Consider the following 26,547-nt stretch of genomic DNA (forward strand, 5'->3'; position numbering starts at 1 on the left):
AAGACCCTAATTTGCTTGTGCATCCCAAATTGCCAGCTCCATGCCGGCTTGTGCGAGTGGCTGTGAGTGTATTCAGCAGTGTGATCTGCAGTGGACTGGCACTATTGTACATTCAAGGTTGAGTCCTGCCTTGCACCCCAGTGTTGCCAAAATTGGATCCAACAGTCACTCACCATTTATTCCAATTTATAAAATGAAGAGATGAAAATTGAAGAGGATTTGTATGCCGGGATGGACACCATGTCTTCTGAAAGAAGGGATGAGCATAATTCTTAAGGTGTGCTAGTTTTTTGAGTTAAACTGTTATACCAACTGTAAACGTGGTTGAACCACAGAGTTGATTTTTACTGTTAAATATGATTTTTACTCTTTGATTATATATTGATCAGACTGAATGACTTATATCCTTGTTAGCTGTAGTTGTTAATCGACTGATTTAACCTTTGCCTTAGGCACTCATAGAAGGCATTTTAATTAAAGCCTCTTGATGTGTGACCCAGTCCCGCTGCGATTTCTCTGCAAGGTTAAGTCTTGATAAGAGAACCAGTATAATCTACTGAAGCAGAATTCTCACTCTAAGGGTCCATTTATCAGTAACTTGCAAGGACATGAGAAATGAAGCTAATCAGGTACTTCTGTAATTAACAGTGCATTTAAGAAGTGTAACCAACAGCTGTAATTCAGTCAGCTCCTTCTGCACGTGTGTCAAATAAAGGTATTCTACTCATCCTGAACTGGCTTTGTGAATTTGACTTTGACATTGATATTAAATTAGATTTTTTTTAATAAATTGCATATATATATATATATAGGTGTGAGCAAAAGTAGAGTGAGTGCACGAAACAGTTTATTCATGTGTTATTTAACTATTTAGTTATTATTACTGTTATTGTATATATTTGTTATATTATTTGGGTGTAGCAAGTAAACTACAAGAATACGTAAATAATGAAGGCCAGCAATTTGAGCACATCCAAGATTGTACCTAAGTGCACTGTGACATTCGTTCGAGTTAATAAAGTTACTGTAATAATACCTGCATGTCTTTTTCCATATAAACAACTGTAAACCTACTATTACCCTTCCTTATATAAGATGCTAAACTTGATATGGATTGAATCTGATGTGACATACCCCCTTCTATCTTCTGACAGGACGGTGAACAGCATGGAACTCAAATGTTTCTGTGTGAGTGGATGTGAAGAGTTCACAATGCTGATGCTGCCCTCTGGTGATCATAAAGCACACTACAATTAATTGGGTTCACTTAGGGATTGGATGGAAACAGTTTGTAGAGGGCGGCATAGCACTGTTGATGAAATTAATGCAATTACCAGTTTTTATACAGCAGGACCATTACTTCAGATTATCAAGAAAATAAACAAAAAGGAAAAATGATGACATAAGTCATTGTGACACTGTGGTGGATTAAACATATATTAAGAATGAATGAATGATGGCTCAAAGTTTACAAAATACATGCAAATACATTTATTTTTTAACATTTTTTCTCATAGTACAAGGTTGTGGGAAGTTGTCAAATGATAAACAAGAATCAGCCAAAACTGTGCCAATTTAAACTCACCAATCAGCCTAACGTGTGTGAGAACCAGCATGTCTGCAAAGACATTACAGAAATAAAGTCAACATGCAAACTGTGTATATACAGTAACTGGGCTGTGAACAGAACCCTTGCCCATGGACTGCTAACTGGTGTGCCACCATACCACTTAAAAATACAGAATAAGAATTTAGCAGCCGGTTATTTGCTCCTAATTTGGACACTTACCTCTAAGCTTCTTGCCGTTAGCTCCGTCTCGGAGATAAACTGCTCGGCAGTCAGCCTTGGGTTGGAGCAAACATATTGACGCCGGCAGAGAAAACCGATACTGACAGAAAGAACATGGCAGCTTGTGAAGCCTCATGTCTCTTAAATATGAAACTTTCTAAAGTCCTTTTGGCCTATCTGAGGAGAACTAGGTGTAAGGCAGAAACCAACCCTGGATGGGGTGCCACTCTCACACTGACCAGCTTTGAGGCACCAGCTAAAATGACATGCATAGTTATGGGAAACAGGAGGAAACCCAAAGTAGTCAAAGAAAGTTCTCATGGACTCGGACTGAACAGTATGGGTTACAGAGGTGGGCAAACTACATCCGGCCCGCCGAAGATTGGTACAGAATTGCCCAAATCAAATCATATCATAATTATTTATGACTGCATTCATTTGACCTTGTCCTGTAATGCCTGGAGTTCCACCAGGTGGCGCATTATGCGCAGTGATACATTGACTTGATTTTGCGGAGCCCGGGTTATTCTCTGCTACTGCTCTGAACCCATCTACAACAATGAGTGGGCCAAAGAAAGGAAAAGTTGACAGTGAGTGCCGAGTGTTTAATAAGGAATGGACAACTCAATACTTTTTCACTGAAGTCCGGTCAAAGGCTGTATGTCTTATTTGCCAAGAAACCGTTGCGGTTTTAAAGGAATACAACATCAGCCGTCACTTTTCCACCAAGCATGCTAATTACGCTAACAACCAGTCAACGCAAGAACGGACGGCTACCGCTCAGAGGTTGGCAGCTAGTTTGCAGGCTCAGCAAAACACCTTTATCCGACAAACTGCCATCCAAGATTCAAGCACGAAGGCAAGTTATGTGCTGGCATTCAAATAAGCAAAGACCAGCAAGCATTTCTCCGAAGGGGAGTTTCTCAAAGAGTGCATGGTAGAGACAGCAGGTATCTTGTGTCCTGAGAGCAAGAACAAATTTGAAAAAATTAGCTTATCACGCAGGACAGTGACTCGCCGTGTGGAGCTAATTGACGAAGACTAAGCTAGCAAGTTAAACAAAAAAGCGGAGTCATTTACATTATATTCCTTGGCATTGGACGAAAGTAATGACATAAAGGACACCGCTCAGCTTTTAATTTTTATCAGAGGGATTAATGAGAATTTTGAGATAACGGAGGAGTTTTTTGCCATGGAATCCCTAAAGGGGAAAACGCGGGGAGAGGACTTGTATGACAGCGTGTCGGGGGTCATCAATAGGCACAAGCTACCGTGGAGTACACTCGACATCGTTACCACAGATGGATCACCAAATCTGACTGGAAAAAACGTTGGGTTACTCAAAAGAATCCAGGAGAGGGTGAAGGAGGACAACCCTGAGCAGGAGGTAATTTTCTTACACTGCCTAATCCACCAGTAAGCACTGTGTAAATCCATATTGCAGCTTGACTACGTAGTGAAGTCAGTTGTAAAACTCGTTAACTTTATTCGAGCGAGTGGACTTCAGCATCGTCAGTTTATTAAGTTTCTTGAAGAAATTGACGCTGATCACGAGGACGTGGCTTTACCACTCCAATGTCCGCTGGTTAACTTTGGGGAAAGTATGTTGACGAGTGTGGGAGCTCAAACAGGAGATTATCTCATTTTTGGAGCTACTTGAGAAAGCTGACGATTTTTCTGAGCAGAGTGACACAGATTGGCTTTGTGATTTAGCTTTTGCTCTGGACATACTGACACACATGAATGAGCTGAACGTGAAGCTACAAGAGAAAAACAAGTTTGTGCATGAAATGTACACAAACGTCAGAGCCTTCAAAACCAAGCTAGCTTTATTCTCAAAGCAAATGTCAAACAACTCATTCGTTCATTTCCCCACACTGGCTACGCTGAAAAAGGCCCCTCAACTTGTGAAAAAATACAGGAAATCACTGGACAATCTGCATGGAGAATTCTACTGTTGGTGCTCTTATTTTGGAAAAATGTACAAGTCACTTCAGCTGGTGTCATGTCCCTTCACACAGGACCCTGAAACGGCGCCACGGGAGTTGCAGTTGGAGCTGATTGATCTCCAATGTGACACCGTCTTAAAGGAGAAGTTCAACTCTCTTAAACTGGATGGGTTTTATGCTTCATTAAGCGCAGCCAAATTTCCAAACATCCAGAAGATGGCATAGAGGATGCTGGTGTTGTTTGGCTCTGCGTATGCGTGTGAACAGACTTTTAGTGTGATGAACACCAACAAAGATCCCAGCTGAGCTATGAACACCTCAGATCTGGGGGTATTTTCCGTACGTCGCTTAAATCATTCCAAGATCAGATGCCTCATCTTGGATGAGTTAATGCCGGTGGAGCTCATCCAGGATAAGTCAGTTTTTCAAACGCAGCCGTGTAGTGGATTAGTCTCGCTGGATCTAATCATCCGAGATGAATGCGCGCGCCCATATATATTGAGTCTAGAAAACATGATCAGCAAGTCTTTGATAGGCTGTAACAAAATGACGAAAGAACGGGCGCGTTTTTCCCACACAAGCGGAGCAGGACCTTTTATTCGAAGGATATGAAGAATTTCAAGATTTAATATGCACATGGGGTAATACTGGAAAAGCTGCCCATACCAGAAAAGACGGCTGGCAAAAAGTGACCGACAAATTAAATGCTAAATAGTGTGCATTGCACTTACTGAATGCAGCGTTTCATTTACTATGTGTCAGATTAATTATTATTTAATATGTCATAATTCCAGATCAAACGTGGGCACAAGGAGAACATAGGAACAGGTTAAAGTGAAGTACAAGAATATACTTCAAACTGGTAACTATTGGTATATAACTATTTAAAGAATTGTTGAAATTAAGAATCATATATAATATAAAAAAACATTAATTTTAAAGCTAATAAGAAGGCAGACAAGCAAAAAACAGGTGGAGGTCCACGCGGTCCAGACCTAACCCCTGCGGAAGAGTTGGCTTTCCAGAAAAATGCCCATCGCCCCATTTCTGAGGGCATTTTCTTTGTTGGGTCATTTGCAGTGAATGTCATATCCCTAGAACCTGTGTCTGACCACCGAGATATTGACTAAGGTCAAATATTTGATGAAGACACTGTGTTTGATTATTCATCAGGAGGAGAGGTACATTTTCCAAATAATGTTTGATCAAACTCCACTCTGATCAGTCCCATGTGCCCCAATCACATTTGGAAATCCTGGGTAATGAGAATGTTAGGCAGATTGTGAGATTTTTTATGGAACTGTTGGTGTTTTTGCCTGTGTACCTGCAATAGCATGAAACGTTTCTTTTATTGTCTGCACACGCAGGTGTCCAGGAAAAAGTATGAAAACCCGAAGGAAATATTTCAGAGCCAAACAGACTTTACGAATTGTCTGGCAAACTACACTTTTAGATAGATTTTCCGCATCGCCTGTAGTATATAAAAAAGTGCCGCTTGCAAAAAAACTCAAAGCGATGCATACTGTCTGTGTGGTTGTGAGAGCCCGACTTCACCGAGTTTGACTTCGAATATAAGGTGCTAATAAATCTTTAAGGTACAATATTCCCACACGGCTAAAGCGGTATCTTTCGAAAATAATTTCCTCCAGGAGCAATAAAGGATCTTGATGATTGCGCAAAACCCTCTCCATATGAAATTCTCTTCTTATAATTTGCGCACCGATATAAATTGGTTGATCATTCATGAACGGCGAAGCTGATTAAGTGTGCGAGCTAATCCTTGTTTACATAAAACAAACCTGAGGATTTGGATGTGCTGCTATGACAACACATCCAGCAAGAGTTTCAAAAAACCGACAGACCTAGGATCATGCCAAATCGTGAACAATTACATCCGGCTAAACGAGTAACCCACGTACGAAAAATTCCCCCCAGTTCTGAGAATTGCCACAACAAAAATAACACCAGACTTCGATGTACTAGCAAAAAAGGGTGATCAACAACACCGTTCCCACTAGAAGTGAATGTAAATATTAACACTGTAATGCCTTTTTTATGTTTATGTTTGATATGTATGCATCTAGTGCTGTCAAATTTTAAGTCAATGTGGCCCCTGAGCCAAAAGGTTTGCCCAGCCCTGGGTTAGGATATGACCTCAGGACTCTGGAATGAACTGCCCCTTTTCATACACAGCACACATATCATGTATGGATTAGTTAGCATTTCATTGTCAACCAGACTCCCAAACCCAGTCACCAATCCACAGCCAGTGCTATTTCAGTTCTGATATTTATTGTAGTTTTAGTTTTTATTTTATAAAATACATTTTTATTTCGTTCTAATTTTCAGTAGAGTCAACCATTTTTATTTTTATTTAGTTATGCGTTTAAAATTTTAGTTTTTATTTGATTTATTTCTGGCTTTTTTACATAATATTAGTACAATTGTAGTTGTTTTTTTTGTTGCAAGACCACAAATGCTGGCCTACACATATTTCAATGCAAGTTATGTTTCAGTCAACAAAATACACTCCCAGTTCATAATGCCGTTAAACACAGCTTGACTATCAATGATCTAACAGATTAAGTGGCCTGATGAGTGTCGTCAGCAAGGTCAAACATTTCGAGAGATTTGATCATGTTGCAACGACGTCGGTTGCACAGATGGCCACACAGTGAAAATATTCGCTTGACGAGCGCCTGTAATGCAGGTACACAGACAAGGTCCTCGGCCACTGGCACCAGCAGACTGTATGTTGACGATTTCTGCTGCCAGTACTGAAGCAGTGACGTGCAGTGAGGTTCATGGCTGGTGAGGCACTGAGTTCTTCAGAGTCAGAGTTACAAATATATGAACTCAAAAAGAGTAGCTTAATCGTTATTCAACTGGCAGCATGCACATTGACTAATGGTTATGTTTCATATCTATCTCATCAGCATTCTTTACACACACATACATATATACATATACATATACATATATATATATATACATATATACATACATATACATATACATATACATATACATATATATATACATATATATATATATATATATATATATATATATATATATATATATATATATATATATATATATATACATATATATATATATATATATACATATATATATATATATATACATACATATATATATATATATATATATATACATATATATATATATATATATATATATATATATATATATATATATATATATATATATATATATATATATATATATATATATATATATATATATATATATATATATATATATATATATATATATACATATATATATATATATATATATATATATATATATATATACATATATATATATATATATATATATATATATATATATATATATATATATATATATATATATATATACATATATATATATATATATATATATACATATATATATATATATATATATATATATATATATATATATATATATATATATATATATATATATATATATATATATATATACATATATATATATATATATACACATATATATATATATATATACACATGTATTTACATGTATTTATATGTAAGGTACATATTTAGCTAAGAAAGAACGTTACATTTATATATATTTGCTCTGCACCCTCCGCATGTTCTAAATTTTCTGTTGAAATTTCACAACTCATACTCATTCAATACAAATCAAAGTACCGAGTGGTGTACACAAAAAAAAAAAGATTTCAATTTTGACCATAATTGAAATATTTTGTTGTTTTTAAAAGCTTTTAATTCTGATGCTTTAATCAATTTTAATACAGACTGTTCAACAAAACGATAACAAGAAAAAATGAATTTTTTATTAAGGTCAAAATTTAGTTTTTAAATACTGGATTTTTTTCTTAGTCTGATGTCGTTTTTCATAAAATTAAAAACCGTTTATGGTCTTACCTTTCTTTGTAAATGAAGTCCATACGCCTATCCTTTTCCACGAAAATCTCACTTTGTCACTTTCTTGTAAAAGTGCTCCTTGATTTCCTTTAGTTTTAAAAGTCATAATCTTACATTTTGGCAATCAGTCGGAACAAAAAAAAAGAAACGGACCACTGTAGTGCACCTGACTTTTTGATATCGCTAACTTATTGGCGCCAACAGCCTCTGCGTAGTAGGACAGCAGCAACAAGCACCTGTTGGGCTCACATCTGCTCCCTTCAGTGGGGCGCTGTACCGTCTGCCTCGCCTTGTGCCTTTTCACTGCGGTTTTGACTAAATATGTCACATACATTCATTAAAGATATTAGCCAGACTTTGGAAAAAGTCAGGTGTATAATAAACATGTTTGCAAACATATTGGCGACACAGAGATAGCAACAGGCACGCGCCAATTGCATCCATCAACCCAGTGTGTAAGGGACAGCGCAGTCCGAAGTTAGGCTCGGCTCGTCTTGCTGCTGCCCCACCTCGCGTTTCTCCCATATATTTGATCAGGTAATACGCAAATTCAGCGATTTTCACTATAACAATGATCAAAATTACTGTGATCATACAGAAAACAAATTTATCGCATAGACCAGTGCACAAATTTATGTTATCATTATTAGTTTTTTTTTTTTTTACTTTTCATGATGACAGGTGAGCCCGCATGTCCCTTTATGAAGTGCAGTCATGGTGCCTGAGAAGTGCTGGACTTCCACTAAGTGCTGATCCAGCTGGCCCTGCACTGAACCTCCGAGACTCGTTTCTTCTTCTTGCACGCTACATTTGCTTTTATTATCATCTGCACTGTAATTAAAGTATTGTATTTCCACACGTTACTTTCCCGCTTTCTTCCCGCAAACATCTGTGCAAAACTCGCCATCGTCAACCACAAGTGCTCAAAGCTTCAACCAGATGAGCCAAATGTGTTCAACAAACATACAAAGGTCATTTGCGGAAGTTGCACCACGTGACTCTAGTAAGCCCAATTTAGAAGATCACCACACAGTGAACAGCGCAACGTAACTGAAGGATTGGGGCGACCTACAAACAACTCCTCTGCACGATTGGACCGGATTGAACGAAAATGCTATTGCTGTTTTTTCGTTTTTACTCAATTTTCGCTCTCGTTATTGTTCGTTCATATCACTTATTTTTATTTAGTTTTAATTTCTCTGAATTAATTTCAATTCTCGCTCTTGGAAAACGAAAAACAATATTTTCAGTTCTAGTTCTTGTTTTCATTATGAAAATGTCACTGCGCACAGATACCGATTCCACGTTCTCCACTTCTGTAAAGGCCCGTTTAGTTCTTTACTCTTCTAGTTTATATTTTCTTTATATATTTTATTCCCTATGGACCAATTAACCTCATTCATCTCATTTATGCATATCACTCTATATCAAGTGTCACGTTTTTTGCAGTTGTTACAGCTAAGACTATTCCACTATTACAAAACAATCATTTTCATAAGTTTGAAAATCATAAACACAGTACTCTATTTGTGGATGTAACATTTAAAGATTTGAGTAAAACGGTCAAATGTTCAGGTATTCATTGCTTTCATGGTGTTTTGTTTACATCTTTCATTCAGCTGAGGTTTTATAAGCGTAACTCTGAAATTTGGAAGTAAAGCATGGTAGGCTATCTAATGTTATGGAATTTTGTTGCATTTAGCAGCAATTCGCAAACATCCATGATTGGCAATTCCATTGAATTACAGGGCAGACACTCTGCACACGATGTACATCATTAGATATGTTTCTGTTTTATCACAGAGGTAAGAAAACATTCTGTCTTTCTGTACTGGCCTTTAAGGGCATTCGCAGCCAATGGAGTCAGCCATCTCCAGGTGCTTTTTAAACACCTTTGTTCATTTTAAGTGAGATTGGCTTCCAAAAGATAATGCAGCCGATCCCATCAACTGCTTTATTTCAAGACACCCAATAAAATAAAACGACAGATATTTGAAGGATAACAAAAGGTTGTAAGCTCTAATTGATTGATGAACAGCGATATCCAATGAATGTCCATCTCTGAAGTTTTTTTTGGGTCTTTTATTTTACTTTTCTCAAATACTAGCACATATTTTCTAAGGGCCTTAAAGCGTCTTTTCACAAAACCATTGCACGGTGTTTCTGTGTGCTATATTCTTGTGATTGTTTCATCTACAAAAGGACAATCTATAAAAAGCTGTGAATATTTGGTATTACACCATTACTCCCTGTATGAGATTATGTGCATATTTTAGCCCGTTTAAATATCCCTTACAGTATTTTGACAACATACACGTGCTGGGAAATGGAGACATGGCACTTGGTTTGTTTCCCAGGGCTGGCATCAATGCTGACATTCACAGAAGACATTCTGACTGAGATGCATATTAAATACTTTTAGATCTCTCTTGGATTTGGTAATAAAGACAGGGTGATGATCACAATACCAATCTGTTTCACATTATACAAAATATATCAATATGTTGTATAATCATTATGTATTTTAGTAAGAAAAGTCTGAAACAGGTGAAATAAGAATAAGAATGCCTTTATTGCCACTATATTCACATACAACAAAATTGGAAGACCTCTTCCATATGGTGTCTCATTGCAAAACACTTAAGTTTAATAAAACCACACGTTCCACATTATACAATGCAAATACACCCACCCACAGTCCCATACTAACTAACATAAAGACACCTCACACCCAATTACACCACTCATACATCCTTATTGGAACACACACACATACCATAAAACAGAGACCCTATAAATAATATGGACAGTGTGCTAGGATTCAGTATATACTGTGTAATAAGAAAGTTTAGCAGCATTTAGGATTGCTATTGCTTTAGGGAAAAAAAACTATTCCTGAATCTACTGGTCCTTGTTTTGAGATGTCTGTAACACCATCTTGAGGTAAAAGTTCAAACGGGAAGCGACCAGGATGACGGCCATCTTGTGTGATCTTAGTTGCTTCTAGAGAGAAGTCTAGAGTTGGCAATCTCCTCTAGAGAGGGGAGAGGACAGCCAACAATCTTTTGAGCAGTGTTAATCACACTCTGTATTGCTTTTTTATCTGGTGAAAGGCAACCGGTATACCACACAGTCACACCGTACATCAGGATGCTCTCTATGTTCGAACGATAGAAAACACCAGCAGAAGTCTGAAGTTGGCCAAAAAGTCCCTAATCCAGCAGCAGATAGGAGAGGCCAAGATCACATAAGTTTTTGACGAGGATGTCTGGGATGATTGTGTTAAATGCCGAGCTGTAATCGACAAAAAGCATCCCTCACATATGTCACACTGTGCTGCAGTTGGTTCAGGGCTGTGTGAAGAGCTATAGCGATGGCTACCAAACAATTTCAGCAGGATAATGCACCCTGCAACACTGCACAAAGATGCCACTTTTATCTGAGTATACCTACTTGTGGTGTGCAATATTTAGGTAGGTAGTATGATTCAAAATAAAGTCCAGAGTTTCCCAGCAGAATATTGACCAATGCATCACAATCCCTCGACTGGTTTGTGTTCTTTCCACAGTGCATTCTGGTAACATCTCCTCCCCTGGTAAATAACACACGCATCCACATGATGTAGCAAAAAAAGGGAAATCACTGGAGCAGGTGACCTTCTTCCACTGATCCTGATGCACTGTATGTTATGACATATTACTTGCATAACCCTAATTAATGTCATTTGTGCCACAGCAGCCCTCCTGTTAGTTTTTACCAGACAGGTTAGCCTTTGTTGACCTCTTGCAATTGATAAATCGATAAAAAAGCCCTTCCAATACCCTGTCATACATTTGTGGTTTTTCCCCCTACACAGACCACTGTTCATTGGTACTCACCACAGAGGACTTTGACCTCCCCCCCAAGCCTTGCTGTTTTGGAAATGTTCTGACCCAGGCATCTGGCCATATCTTCTAATTTCTAAACTGTACATATATACACACACACACACGGGAGGCAGCTAAATGGACCAAAGGATGATAATTCCATGCCAGGAGGTGGCAGGGTGCACTAAACCTTCTTCCTTTTTTTATCTCTGCAGGCCGGGCACGGGAAATTCTGCCCGATTCAGGCCCGATGATGTCATTTCTGGTTTCGGCCCCAAGAACACCACTTCCGGTTCCAGCCCCAAGGATGTCACTTCCGGTTCAGACTGTTTAGCAAGTGTAAAGAATGCTTTTGTGGTTGGCAGAATTGGAGTGCGCTTTGGGATTTTCTGAGTTACAAACACATATATACACACACACAGACACACACACAGCACTGGATGTTGTATGCTATTCTTTATGTACACACAACTTTTTTATATTATTTTATAATATTAAAAAAAAATTACATGAAAATACCGCCCTGACCAAAGATCTGCCTAATGCACTCACTTTATTGCCCGGCCTGGATGAGATAACAGTTCTTAACACGTTAAACAGGCCACATTATTTGTAAAAATGAACCCATTTTATATATATCTATATACATACAAACACAAACACACAGTACATAGATCCAATAACTATTCTCACAATATATACCAAGAAGAAGAGTAATTAATTTGAATGACATGTTTAAAAAAAAAAAATAAAAAAAATGTATGTATAGCAGAAAGCATAAAAAATGACAGTGTTAAAGAAGAACATAAACTTTAATACTTACTCTTAAATGCATATTTAACTCACCATTTTTCTAAAGTCTGTTTTATTAAATGCATTTATTTACAATTGCAGCCATCATTAAAAAACATCAACAAGAATGATATGGCAAAAAAATTTATTTTAGGCACTAGGGTACATAAAAGCTGATGCTTGAAGTTGTTGGAAAATTTCAGTAGAAAATAAATTCATGAAGTCTTATTGGCACATGGACTGTAAAAACGTTTAACAAAATGCAAATCAGTGTTACACAGGTCTGATATTTATAATGATATTTCCATCATTATGGGCACTTGTACTGTGGCATCAATAACATCATATAAATGTGGAAGACATCTAAATTGGTTTAAATGAAAGAAAATGCTTATAAATATGAAATCACAGCTGTAATAGATATCTGCCTTTTTTCTTGCCTGATCAATTTAACAGTTCCAAGTAGGTAATAGGCACTCTGCCCTTCTGGTTTCCTCTCTGGCCCATCAGCCAATCAGAATCCATTCCAGGAACACTGTACACTGTTATAACCTAAGAAAAGAATAACATAAAAGAACAAGATCATTTTAATGTTGAAACAAAACATTTCTCAACATTGCTTGTTTACAGGCCAAACTTGAATTAATTTAATTTTGAGGGTTTTATGAGAAACTTGAAGACATTAATATAAGGAAATAAAATCTCATCCAATGCACATTTACGCACAAAAAATGGGATAGAACTCCTAAAGCTTGCATAATAGTGATCAAGGCCCAATGCTGGCAAATTGCAAACATCATTTTCTCTAAGAGATTTTACAAAAGTTTAAGGTATTTCATTAAATACTGAATATTGTACATAATCGTTTTACTACATAAAAGCCCTACCACAGGAAGTTAAAATCATCATGTTCTCATCTCTGGATGACAGGATAAAAATAATACTAATTCCTATTTTATCTTTAAACCACAACCACATTCACATGTACTCACCTCATCTGCAAGCAGGGACAGTTCACTGCTGTCTGCCGCATCATAGTCATATAACACCCTAGCCTTTCTGCTGCCACTTGAAGCTCTCAGTTCACTGAAGCCTGAGGTGACAACAGAATTTGCTTGAGTGGGAAGAGAAGTAGAAATTGGAATGGAGGGAATAGAAATGCTGGGAAGTGAACTTGTGGAGGTTTGATTGTTGTTTGAGGAAAAGGTGGATGGAAAGCTACAACACCAAACAAAAAAATAATTCAGTATTAAAAAGGATTGCAAGGCGATTAAGCATAAGCATAATTTCTAAAACATAAGCTCAAGTCCAGACCATTTAGGGTTACTACTCTTATTTGGGAGCATTACCGGAGTACGTTAAAAGCAAAAGACTAAATTGTATTATTTAATAAACTTGTACCAATTATTTGTACTATTTTGTACCACATTCATGTATCACATAGTTCATAATTCAAACATTTTAGTAAGTTTGCTTTCACAGTGCAATAAGACAAAACACATTACCAAGACATCTTTGTTCAAATAAGTTAGGCTCTTTAATGTTTTAAATAAACTGCAAAACAAAAACTATACTTTTAAATTTTAGGCTGGCTTATATATTGAATAGTATTTAAAAGAAAAGTGTGATTATGTTAATAATTCTTCAATCTTCTACTGTAAGGGCTTGATCCACTTTCACACAGTATGCCAAGGACTTCTGAGACATGACATTCACATTTACGAGTTAATTTACATTATGATTTGGCTATACAACTTGTTAAATAAATGTTAGGTGGTAATGTTGATACTATTAAAGTGAAACAGGTTATTTTATTTCAATGCTTTTGGAAATCAATGGTTTATTTAACTTGGCTCCTAAGCATTTCTTCAAGCCAATTCCAACATATACACCAATGCAACTATTAGCAGCTTTTGAACGCTATACAGCGGAAACCTTGATTCTCCAGCTATTTTTTGCTTTTTGTTTCAGAGTGGAAATTGACATATATATATATATATATAATTTTGATAATATTGTATTTGTCAGTGGTGGGAGTTTAATGCTTCTCCTTTTATCATTTTCATCCTTTTCATAATTATTATCTCAGAAGTAGCATGATACCATAAGACAATTACTATACCTGTAAAAACAAGAGTTTCTTTTAAAGCTGGTAATATTGTTTTCAGCCCCTAATAAATACATCATGTAATTATAATCAAAGACTTCCCTTTAACACTTGAATCCCTGAAGCCTACAAAATAACTTGTAATCCTGGCCCACGTTAAACCTTTGCACTTCTCCATCAGCATCTTTTGTTTTGTAAATGTGTCGATCAGCACAAGCAGCAAGTAGCCTGCTATCCCATTAACCCCCGAACCACTCACACATAAGAACGACGCAGCTGCACCAGACATAAAGGCGAAAGATGGCATCATTTGGATGCAGCGACAGGTTGGGCATCGTCCTGCCAGTCAATATGCCACATGCATGTCTTTCATGATCATCACGGGCATTATATGGCCTGTTAATACTGTCACAGTTCATTAGTTTCCATCTGGTATGGCTCACCTACATTTCACCACAGTTTCTATATTGAATATTTTTACCTATATTGTCATTATAAACTTCAATTGGGACATTTAACATCCCCATTATGGAAATTGACCAAATGCTTACTGTATTTCTTGAGTTTCAAATTGTAGAATACAAATTTTGGGAAAAATCAAAAAATAATAATAATGGAAAGAAATAATCAACCAACAACCGGATACTAAATGTGCCACATCCATACTATCCAAAACAAGACCTAAGAGTGGAAAACTAAACCTGACTGACTTCTAATAAAATGTATCATTTTTAGAAATATTGAAACATATAATAATATACCGGTAGTTATACCTGTGCAGTAAACATTACCAACAAGTATTTAAGTGTTAAGTTTTCCTGAACAAAAAATCCAAATGAAAAGAAAAAAATATTACATTTATGATGTTTTCACATGAACATGTTATAATCCAACATTCAAACAGGTTAAATTACATTTTTGGGGGGTAATGAACCCAAAGCACAAAAGATAAAATGCTGAAGGCAGTGGAAGGACCTGTATTAAACAGTTAATAGAACTGTGCAACATGATTGTGTGCACAGGAAGCATTTGTGAAGACTGGGGAAAGAAGTGTGCTCATTCCAGTATACACAGGGAATGGGAGAGGTGATCCATTGGGACTGCAGGCCATACGGAGTTACTTGGCTTTTGAAGCAGGTAATAAAGCTGGTTGAAAGAGGGCTATAGAAAAGAATTTAGGATTAGAGGAATGTTGGCAAAAATTTAGCTTGGTTTTACAACTAGAAGGAGAACAGATACAATCTTTGCTGTCATGCAAATGTAGGGAAAACATTGGTTACGGTAAAGAAATCTGCATTATGCATTTGTTGATCAGGAGAAAGCATTAGACAGAAGTTATGAGAGATGCTGAGGTGAGGATTGACAAATTTAGATGTATATGGTTAGTGGTGCGTGGCAATGTCAAAGCACGAGGAAGCATGAACAGTGGTCAAATCAAAAAATGAAGTAGTAAAGTTTTAAGATGAGGGTGGGTCTGCATGGAGGTCTATTCTGAGTCTGCTGCTTTTTTGACAGCTACATAGGTGGTGGCCACAGATGTTTGTGAAGGATTGCCAAGGGATCACTTGTGTTCCAATGCTTTTGTTTTGATGGCAAAAAGTGTAGTGGAATTAAAGGAGAAGATACTGACAATGGAAAGGTGTTTAGGAGTGGAAGGCTTCAAAGTAAATACCAGAGAGACCCAGATGATTAATGCAGGGTGAAGGGACAGGAGGCACAAAAGAGGTGTTGCGAGAAACTCAATCCAAGTCTAAGTGCTGTCAGACGTGGGTACATAAAAGATGTGGTGGTGTGATGGGTAATCCACAGTTAGAAATTGCTTAAGCAAGTGTAAATTTAAGCAGCTACCATTGTTGTACAAATGCTCTCCAGGTAAAGGGAGCTCAACCCTAACCTGGGCCCTTTTTACCTTTTTCCACTCTGTTGCAGTGTATAACGCATGAGACATCAGACAGACAAGCCTTTCTTCTGTTTATGAGATCCAAAAACACTTGTGTTCCTTATTCCTCAAAGCTGCATTATATGCATTGTACTTCCTGTTGAGCACCCATTAAGTGCTCAACTTCAAACTTGCATGATTTTGTCAGGGCAAGTCACAGACTGGCTGGACTGAGTTGCTTGGTATGTCAGACTAGACAACTAGAGGTCACCAGAGCATGATTCCACTGCCTAAGACTTGCCAAGACTATGCAAATAAAATCTGCAACCAAAAAAAGAAAAAAAAAAAATCTCTGTAAAAGAGTCACAGGGCAGGTTTAGGTAATATACCGAGTACAGACAGATATGCAGGCACAGCAGTGATAGAGAGGGTGAGAGGTGCATGGGAGAAAGTCTAGGAACTGTGTCCCATTCTGACTTTTAAAGGATCGTCTCTGGTAATAAAGAGTTAGGTGTATGAAAACTGTGTGGGAAATAGCATGCTCTGTGGGAATGATACATGGCCAATGAAGGCTGAACATGAAGTATGCATGGTTAGAAAGAATATGGATGTGGATTCTCCAATGGATGTGTGGAGTGTCAAGGAGTGAGAGGAAGAGAAAAAGAAAAAGACTGTGTGGAGATGATAGGTGTTTTGCTAAGAAGAAAACAGACTAAGATGTTTTGGGTATTTGAAGGAAAAAGCAGATAAGGATGTAGTGAAGAGCAGCACCATAATAAGAGTGGATGAGGATGAGAACCAGAGGGAGGCTGAAGACGACATTGTTGAAGCTGGAGCCAAATGATATGAAAGAATAAGGTTTCAGCCCCCAATGGATGCCCAGGAGTGCAGGGAATGAATGAAAATGGTTTGGTTATGTCCACTCAAAAAATGGCTTTTAAACCTATAGGAATGTCATAGTTGTAATAAAATTAACAGACTAAGAAAATATAGGTCCTAAAAAGGCTGTAATTGACTTTTCCAATTGTGCCTGTCCTCTATTGTGAATTAATTGTTGGTTATGTCCAGTGATATGTTAATCTGTTAATATGCAACAAATCAAAATTTAGGGATGCAACATATTCATTCAATTAATAGCAGTGGCTGAATGAAGAAAAGAAACCTGTTGTAGTAATAGCACACTACATTTAAACATTGGCTCACACTGTAATTAATGATGGTAATCTGAAGATGCAGATACTGTGCAGCAGCACAACTGTTTACTCAATTTATTTTAAGAAGTGGTGATCATCCGCTCAAGAGAATGAGTAAGATACAGTAATACATTAATTATGTTCAAAGAAATTATATATTAAAAAAGTAGTCTAATTTAGATTGCCAAGAGAACAGCTTAACTGTACACTTAGATGGTAACATAGCTTTTAATTTTTTTATAAAATACCTTCAAATATATTTTTGATGATGTAGTGAATTACAAATTCCATAAAATGGCTTTCAGTTCAAGATATACAGTACAGAGCTTACTTTTATTGATGCCTTACATTTTATTTATTCTAATAAAAACACCAAGCAATAAATAATGAAACAACTGAAACTTTCCTTCAATGTTTGTGTTTCCTGGGTTACATTTTTGATAGACTATAAGCTTGACAGACCAGACTTTCTTTTTTCCCCTGCAAGTCTCTACATCCTTCTGAGGAATTCTCATGTGCTCTCTGAACATGTATAATACAGAAGAGGCAGTTCTTAACTTATTTACTAGTTCTCTGGTTTTTCTAACGTTATAAGATTTTATTATTCTCTTTTGGAATTCTAGTGTAATGTCACAATCAGTCTTATATTGGTCTAATGTACAGCCACGGCACTGGCAAAGTTTTACAATAACAAGCCTTTGTCAAATGGTGTGTGGAGTTGCATGGTGTGGCTCCAAGTTCAGCTAAACTTTGCTTGTGGTCTTTACCACATCATACCTTGTCTGTCTTCATGGTATGGCATGGTCTTCCTCAGCTCTCTATGAATGTTAGGTTTCTTGCTTTATGTTTTGCAAATTCATATAGAAAAGTGTGACTCTTCCTACCAAGATTTTGTGGGTGATGACATTTTCTTTTTGAATTAAGGTTTGTACTCAGTTTTCCCAATTTAGGTTCAGTTACTGGAACAGAGCTAGTGGCACCGTCAAAATGGTTTTCAGAGGAATTCCAGGCCCAAAGATATGAAGTGCATGCAGTTCCCCTGAGATAATGGTAAACTTGTTTGGCTTCCCAAGAGAAAGAGTCAGCATTCTGGGTGCAAAGCAAGTGGATTTGTTCCAGTCTGCAGCAACGAGCTGCTTTCTATTAAGAGTTCAATTCCAATGAGTTCAGCTTGCATTTAAAAGTTTAAGATGAATAATCTCTTTTCCCTGAAATTAGTCTGTGGAGATGTCATTTCATCTTTGATTAACAGCTCTTGTTATCAGATGAAACTTAGAAGCCAAACTGACCATATGTTTATATAGCTGCAAAATCTTTTTAACACCCAGTTTCATGTGGTCTTGGAAAACAGGTCGGGGAGTGGCAGCTTTTCTAGGGGAGGACTTATGCACCACTGAAAGTCTAACAAAACTCTTTACAAATATTAACTACATAATTAATTAGGGTCAAAAAGACCTCTTGTATAGCTATCAAAGTAATTTTTTCCCCCCATGTACATAAAAGACCTGGGGCCTCATGTTTAACACATTGCATAGAATACAAATTAAACCATGGTGTACAGAAAAAAAAAAATCAGATACATTAAAATGCATAAGTTCTATGCACTTTCCCTTTATAATTCCAATCAACATGAATTTTAACACACATGCACGCACCTACAGCCCCACCCCAACTACTCCCAGAAATTCACTTATTTGAATATGCAAATAGAAAAAGTCCCTTACGTTCAGTGTTTTGTTAAAAGACAATAGAAAAACCATATGTAAAAAGAAAATTTCAGCAAATGCTTGCTCAGTGAAGTGGAGGCAAAGAAAAATGTTACTATTTGGTGGCTTAAGCAGTGGTATAAGCAAAAAAAATGAAATTGATGGAGAGGCACAGCGGGATTAGCAGTGTTCAGATATCAAGGGAGGAGAAAAAAAAAAAAAAAAAGAGTGGTCAGATATCAAAGTCAACATGAAAAGGCAAGTTGCAACTCACCAACCGAGAGTCATACAAAAGCAAATTAGGGCCACAAGGAAGTGAAAAAAGCAGAGACACAGTGAAGAAAGAAAAAAAAGGCCTATGTGAAGATTAAAGTTGAAATGTCGAGTTTAACCTTCAAATATCGATTTTAACCTGTTTATTTTGTCATTAAAGATCATAAATTTCATCTTAATCTTAAAATCGATGTACTTACTAGAGAGTTTCTCAAGTCCCATCGTAACTAAAGTAGCACATTAAATGCTTCATATTCTAAGAGTTTTCCGACCCAGTTGTTAATCATTACGTGCTTCTTAAAACAGCCTTTCACTTACACCGCTGAATGTGCAGGCAGAGATCGCCACACAGAATACATTACATTTATGATATTGCAGCTCTCTAACCATTTTAGAATACTAAGATGTATACTGTACTTGATATCATTTTCATGATTAAATGCATTAAAGCATGTATTAAACATGTGGGTAGCACTACTGCTTCGCATTAAGGGGGTCACATCCCAGGTGTATCCTGCCGGGAGTTTGTATGTTTTCCTGGTGGATTTTCTCAGCGTGCTTTGGTTTCCTTCCAAAGTCATGCAGGTTAGGGGATTTGATGATGCAAAATTGACACTACTAGTGTATGTGTGTGCTCACATTCAGCTTGCGATGAGCTGGCACCACATCCAGGGATTCTTCCTGCAACACAGATGATGCTTGCTGGGACAGGCGTGACCCCGGATGGTATAATTAAACATGTATAATGAAGATTTTTCAATGTTCCTTAAAATTTATGAACACTCTGTGTTACTGTCTTGAAGATGTTTACTGTGTGGTGATTGGTTATGTGGGGAAAGAAAACAGAAGGATAGGAACTAGGGCTTGCTACGTTTGATAAAAACAATACGGCTACAATGAAGAAAGCCTGCTCAGAACATCATCCATTGAATTCTGTGTTTGTGTCTATGACCACCAGCTCACAAACCCAACATTTACACATTATTCCAATTAAACCAGTGGGATACTCATTCATGCATCTAACCTGCATTGATCATATAGCTACTTTCACAATCAGTTTTTAGAGATACTGGCATTCTCCGGAATTTATAGGATGTGGATGGGGTTTCTTTATTGCAGCATTACTGTCTCTGTCAAACGTGCCAATCCCCAATTCCTGTCTTTCCGTTTTCTTTCACCACGTAACCAATCGGCACACAATAAGCGTCTATAATAAATGTAAAACCAGCTGTAAGCTTAGAAGGCCAATTCTAAAAAACATTTAATTATTCCATCCATCCATCCAGGCCAGTCCCAGCAAGCATTGAGTGTGAGGCAAGAACAATTCCAGGACAGGGCACCAGCTCATCGCAAAGTGAACACACATACACTAGTAGCATCAATTTAGCATCCCAAAATCCCTTAACCTGCATACCATTGGAAGGAAACCAAAGCACCCAGAGGAAACCCACCAGGAAAACATACAAACTCCAGGAAGGGTACACCCAGGACTTGACCCCCTTACTTCAAGGCAGCAGCACTTCTGCCATGTCACCGTACTCTCACATGTTTAATTAACAGTATACTTTATTTAAATGAAGTTATCAATATATTTGTAATATGTAATATAAATGGTTTAATGCATTTCATTATACAAATATCAAGTGTACAGCCTAATATTCTAACAGCACACACCTCCAAGAGGGTAGCTCTTGGAAATCTAAATCGACTTAGAAGCCAGTCATCATCACGTGACAAGAAGTCAGTATGATCTGTAAATACGCACTCTCTTCTAATTCTTCCATTTGCAATGTCTTCTAAAAATGCTAAAACAGCCATGATAGTTGGAACCTTTTGGCCATTCAATGCACCATTATATAGTTACAGATTGATTACAGTCGAGGTCCTTAAATTTTGTAAATGATATGCAGTTAATTTTGGTGTATTTGATAAAGGCCAAACCATGGATGCAAAAAAGAAAAAGAAAGGGAAACTACACAGAAACAGTACCACTGCTTTGATGATGGGTGTCACCCATTTACAAAACCAAATGGGAACATGCATACACATGGTCTGAGGTTGCCATGAATATGTGCGTAGCTTTACATCAAATTTAGTTTTTATAAATCTCTATGTGAGCATGGAAACGGGCGCACACAATGTTTTTGTGCTTACGTACCGCTTATACATGAGGCCCCAGAAGTCTTTACAGTAATTTTCCTGAATCACATATGTCACAACTTTAGCACAAAACATACTCTCACTAGTAATCTTTAGGTAAATTTGGGAATACACTATATGGCCAAAAGATTGCAGATAACTATCCATTACACCTATATGAGCTTGCTGACTATTCCATTTGAAAACATGGTCATTAATATGTAGTTGACCTTCCAGATTGCATAGCGCTTACTGTATTCTCCTGGCATTAATCAAATCCAGATCTGTCGCTCAGACTGCCAAATGGTGAATTATGATTCACTCTAGAGAACACGTTTCCACTGTTCCAGAGTGGCATCGTGCATTGATATCTTAGGCTTGCGTGAAGCTGCTTGGCCATGGAAACCCAATTCATGATGCTCCACATATATGGTTCTTGTGATGATGCTGCGTCTACAGGCAGTTTGGAACTCTGTTATGACTGATGTAACACAGGATGGCCAATTTTTCACACTATGCAGTTTAGACCTTTACGGTCCCGCATGGTGAGTTATAGCATGATCTACCACTTCATGAATATGCTGTTATAGTTCCTAACTGCTTCCATTTCACAATAACAGAGCAGAAATTTCTGACTTGAGGCAAAGGTGACATCCTAAGACAAGGCCACATTTAAAGGCCCTGAGGCTCCCGAGTATGACCCATTATATTATCAATGCTTTTCAATTGAGATTGAACGGTCATGTGCTTGATTATAGGTAGCTGTTAACAGTGTAAGTGGCTGAAACAAGTGAACCTAATAATTTGGAGGCGTGGGTTTTTCACATGATTGCATACTGACCAGACACATAACAGTCTGGCAAATGAACTGCAATATTTATAAGCTATAAAGCCCTGCAAAAAAGAAGTAAAAGCGACACTAGGCCTAAGACTGTTTTCCCCTGTATAATCTTGTATTGTATAGTAGCAATGACTACAGAAACAAGTAAATATTAAAACAAATGCTTACTGGGGAAAGCCACACAATATACAAAATACTTTTAAATGAACCTTTATCAGAGGGATTTTAGGCTTATTTGATTTGGGCCAACCAACTTCTAAAAACCATAATCTAACTCTTTTCAGAAGCAAGAAATATCCGATAAATGGAATGTTGTGAAGGTGACTCCCATGCTCACAAAAGTGTGAACAGAACTGATAAAACTTCATAAAGCCAAAAATTTTAATCTCAAAAACACCTGATTATTATTATAGAATTGATCCATCTGTAAAAAATATCAAAGACACCCCTGGCAAATTACAGAGCCTGTTTTTAAATGGACACTGAACTACATATTTTATTTCATAAGTTGCGCTTCCAGAAAACAATTTGGTGGTTATGATACAGCTTCAAGCAGAACACAAATATAATTTTAGATTTACTTTATCATGTGGGAATTTGGAGAAACATGAAAATAACTTGGCATGTTTAAATCGCTTAATGATGTTGACACATTGTATTAGTTCAATTGAGTAAAAAAAAGTTTTGTTACCGATTTTCATATGTACTCTGCATGGATGCTTCCTGTTGTAATGTCCAACAGCATGATGGACTCCACTTGCCCCGATACAGTTTTTCCATCATTGACAGTGATTTCCTAAGTCCCCACTAGAAAAATTATTGTTTCATATGAAGAGGAGACAAGAACATCTTTGTTGGGTTCACAAGTAGTTTATATACCAAACTTTTCTGCTCTGAATCTAAATTCCTATCAAGTTTAGACACTTTAGCATGGCATTCCCATTCACAAATGAAAGCTGCAAATTCTAGTATCACTGCCACTACTTTTAGATCACCACAAGTGTTCCAGTTGTAGCTTTTGTACTGTATATGTATACTTGGAGTAAATCACAAAAAATAGGAGATTATAATAAAATGGAATGTGAAAGGAAAATTTAAAGGTGATTTTTGGGATCAATACTCAAAAGTGTTTGGGAAGCAAAATGTTTCGTATCCAGTGCAGAAGTTAAGACAGTGGAGAAGAAAACAAATTGGTAAAGATAATGGAATGATCCAAATATTTCAAGGTTATCATGGGAGTATTTCAGATATTGGTACCTGCCTAATAAGTTTTCTGATTTTCGGAAAAAGCATGGATTCGGATATAGCAAGTTAGCAGATGAAATTTGCGACCACCATGATTTGCTGGTAATGGAAATATTGAAGAGATAACAAAAAGTACATAAAAATCTGAGAAACTTTTTTAACTTGGCAAACAAAGTCCTAAATGCAAGGAAAAGGTTATAAACTTAAGACAGCAGACAAGAAATTAAAATAAGCAAACTCTAAAAACGGTTTTAGGACTTAATGTTGAGAGTATAGTCATACAAGGCAATATGTTGGACAGCATCTTAAAAAATTGTTCAAAAGATACGAAGGAATATTGTGTACAAGTTACTCAGACCACATTTAAAGGACTTTGTGTAATGCTGGTGAAAAAACTAAAAACAAAGACTTTGTGAACTGAGGCTTGGTTCAGAAAAAAAAAATAAAGCAACCAATTGTACCATAGGCCTACTATGACAGACTTGTGAACAAAATCTCTTTAGTCTGGAGCTATATATGGAACTAATCTAGACATTCATAAGTTTGTAAAACACAGCACTGTTTTTCCAAAAAAATATTCAATTTAATAGTGAATTATGAATTCCAAAGTAAACGGTAAGTCTTTGGTAACAAAATGTGGCTTGTGGACTGAATATTAAAACACTTTTCATATACAGTAACTATATTTTTTTTATTCAACCAAAAGAAGGCGCCTCTAACAATAAGTTAAAGTAATAATCTTCACTTTCAGCATTGCCTGCTTCATCCATTCATCCACCATGGAAGCCAATAATACCTTAAAAGGGCATACTAATGCACATAATCATATTGATAAAGTAATTTATAATTAAATTTGTACAATTATTAATTGGCAATGATCATTTACTATGCAGTTTTACCAAAATTTTAATAAAGGAAATACAAATACGGTGGCACGGTCGCGCAGTGGGTAGCGCTGCTGCCTCGCAGTTTACTTCCCGGGTCCTCCCTGCATGGAGTTTGCATGTTCTCCCCATGTCTGCATGGGTTTCCTCCAGGTACTCTGGTTTCCTCCCACAGTCCAAAGACATGCAGGTCCCTATATATATATATTGTCCCTAGTGTGTGCTTGGTGTGTGTGTGCGCGCCCTGTGGTGGGCTGGCGCCCTGCCTGTGTTTGTTTCCTGCCTTGCGCCCTGTGTTGGCTAGGATTGGCTCCAGCAGACCCCCATGACCCTGTAGTTAGGATATAGCAGGTTAGTTAACGGATGGACGGAAATACAAATACATAAAGATAATGTAATGCTATTATGGTAAAATAAAGAACTCTGAACACTACAGCTCATTAATACTGATGATAAAACTTGACAGTACACAGCATTTAAAATAATAGTATTAGTAAAACCATATAAAACATGCATTTACAAATACAGATGAAAACTGTACAAAGTAAAAATCTTAATATTTACTTAATACTGCAGAATGAATGAAGAGCTGTCCCTTAATTCTATAAATGAAATTGACACTAAATTCAGGAACAACACAATTACATTTTGACTGATCTAATGAAATCACTATTATGTAAGCAAAGTCTGTTTTTAATATTACAGTAGGTCAAAAGCACCATAGTGCAATAACAAAAATGCTTATACGGTAAATATCATTTCATTTTGGAGTTTTAACAGTACCACTGACTGCACGGAAAATAGCTGAAAACAGGACTAGTTTAATCAACAACTATTTTACCTAAAAAACATAACAAAATAATTTTGAAGTTTATAAATTTACCTTCCCAATTGCTTCTGGAGGTCCAAGAGGTACTGATAACACTGTGCATAATAAGTTGCCTGGGCTTCCACAAAATCATTCAGACAGCGCAAATGATGTGCCTAAAACAGAGCAAGGCTTTGTCATGCTACTTACAGTATAAACTTTTCATATTAATACTTCTTTTAATGATAGAACCTAGTGCTGGAAGGTATACCGGTTCATACCGAACACCGTTTTTTATTTTTGTTGTGATATGGATTTTTCTTATACCGCAACACCGGTTTAAATAGCCTAAACAACGTTCGGGATGTACTTCAGTGGGAAACTGCTTATATGGGGGTGGGTTAGGGGTGGTGGAGGGTAGGGGGTTGGTTGGTGGGAGATCTTTTTCACTGCTACACCGCTAAACACGCATGCAACGGAGTACATGGGTTAGTGGAGGTTTTGCGCAGCGACAATGAACACAGAACAGTCCGAAACTGAAGCTGTAGCAGACGGTCAAGTTGAACATGATGACACAGAAGAATTTTTGCTGAAAAAAAGGAGTCATGTCTGGAGATACTTTGGTTTTAAAAGGTCAGATGTGGACCATTAATATTTTCAAATGTGTGAATACTGTTTCTATAGTTCTGGATAATACCGCATGCCAAGGTTTTTTTATTTTTTTTCCAATACTTGAATACTGTGTAATAGTGTGATGATACTGGTCCCCTACAGACTCCTCCTTCCCACACGGGAGTCTGTTGAACCAACACCGTCGATAGTTATGACCGAGATGAGCAGACAAATCTCATTGAAACCAAGTGGCTGTAATTGCAGTGGAAAATGTGGCTAACAACAACTTATGTATGGGGAAAAATACAGTTGAACACCGTGAAATCGGTATCATTTTGAAAAATACCATGATATAGAATTTTGGTCATACCGCCCAGCACTAATAGAACCTTTCCCTTATTTTTAGTAACAATAAGCTTTTACTCATAAATATTTTGAAAGAAATATTATATTATAATTTAAGACTTAATATATATTCTTTAGAATTTATCAGCTAAGTTTAACCTCACATCTGATGTTA

General features: G+C 36.9%; 1 protein-coding gene across 3 annotated transcripts in view; it reads right to left on the reverse strand.

Moving 5' to 3' along the window:
• Positions 1 to 10,235: 10,235 nt before the first annotated feature.
• Positions 10,236 to 26,547, reverse strand: part of LOC120515004 (endophilin-B1) — a 58,523-nt gene continuing 42,211 nt past the window's right edge. For 2 of the 3 annotated variants that reach the window (XM_039735683.1, XM_039735684.1), the window contains 3 exons: positions 25,491 to 25,591; positions 13,333 to 13,558; positions 12,342 to 12,892 (listed from right to left, as the gene is read on the reverse strand). In XM_039735683.1, the coding sequence (XP_039591617.1) occupies positions 12,785 to 12,892; positions 13,333 to 13,558; positions 25,491 to 25,591 (435 nt within the window). In that variant the 3' untranslated portion in view covers positions 12,342 to 12,784. Of the gene's footprint in view, positions 12,893 to 13,332; positions 13,559 to 25,490; positions 25,592 to 26,547 lie in introns of all 3 variants that reach the window. The other variant, XM_039735682.1, reaches the window with a different exon arrangement.

The sequence above is a fragment of the Polypterus senegalus genome, chromosome 14 (genome assembly GCF_016835505.1).
Source record: "Polypterus senegalus isolate Bchr_013 chromosome 14, ASM1683550v1, whole genome shotgun sequence".
NCBI classification, from domain to species: Eukaryota; Metazoa; Chordata; class Cladistia; order Polypteriformes; family Polypteridae; genus Polypterus; species Polypterus senegalus.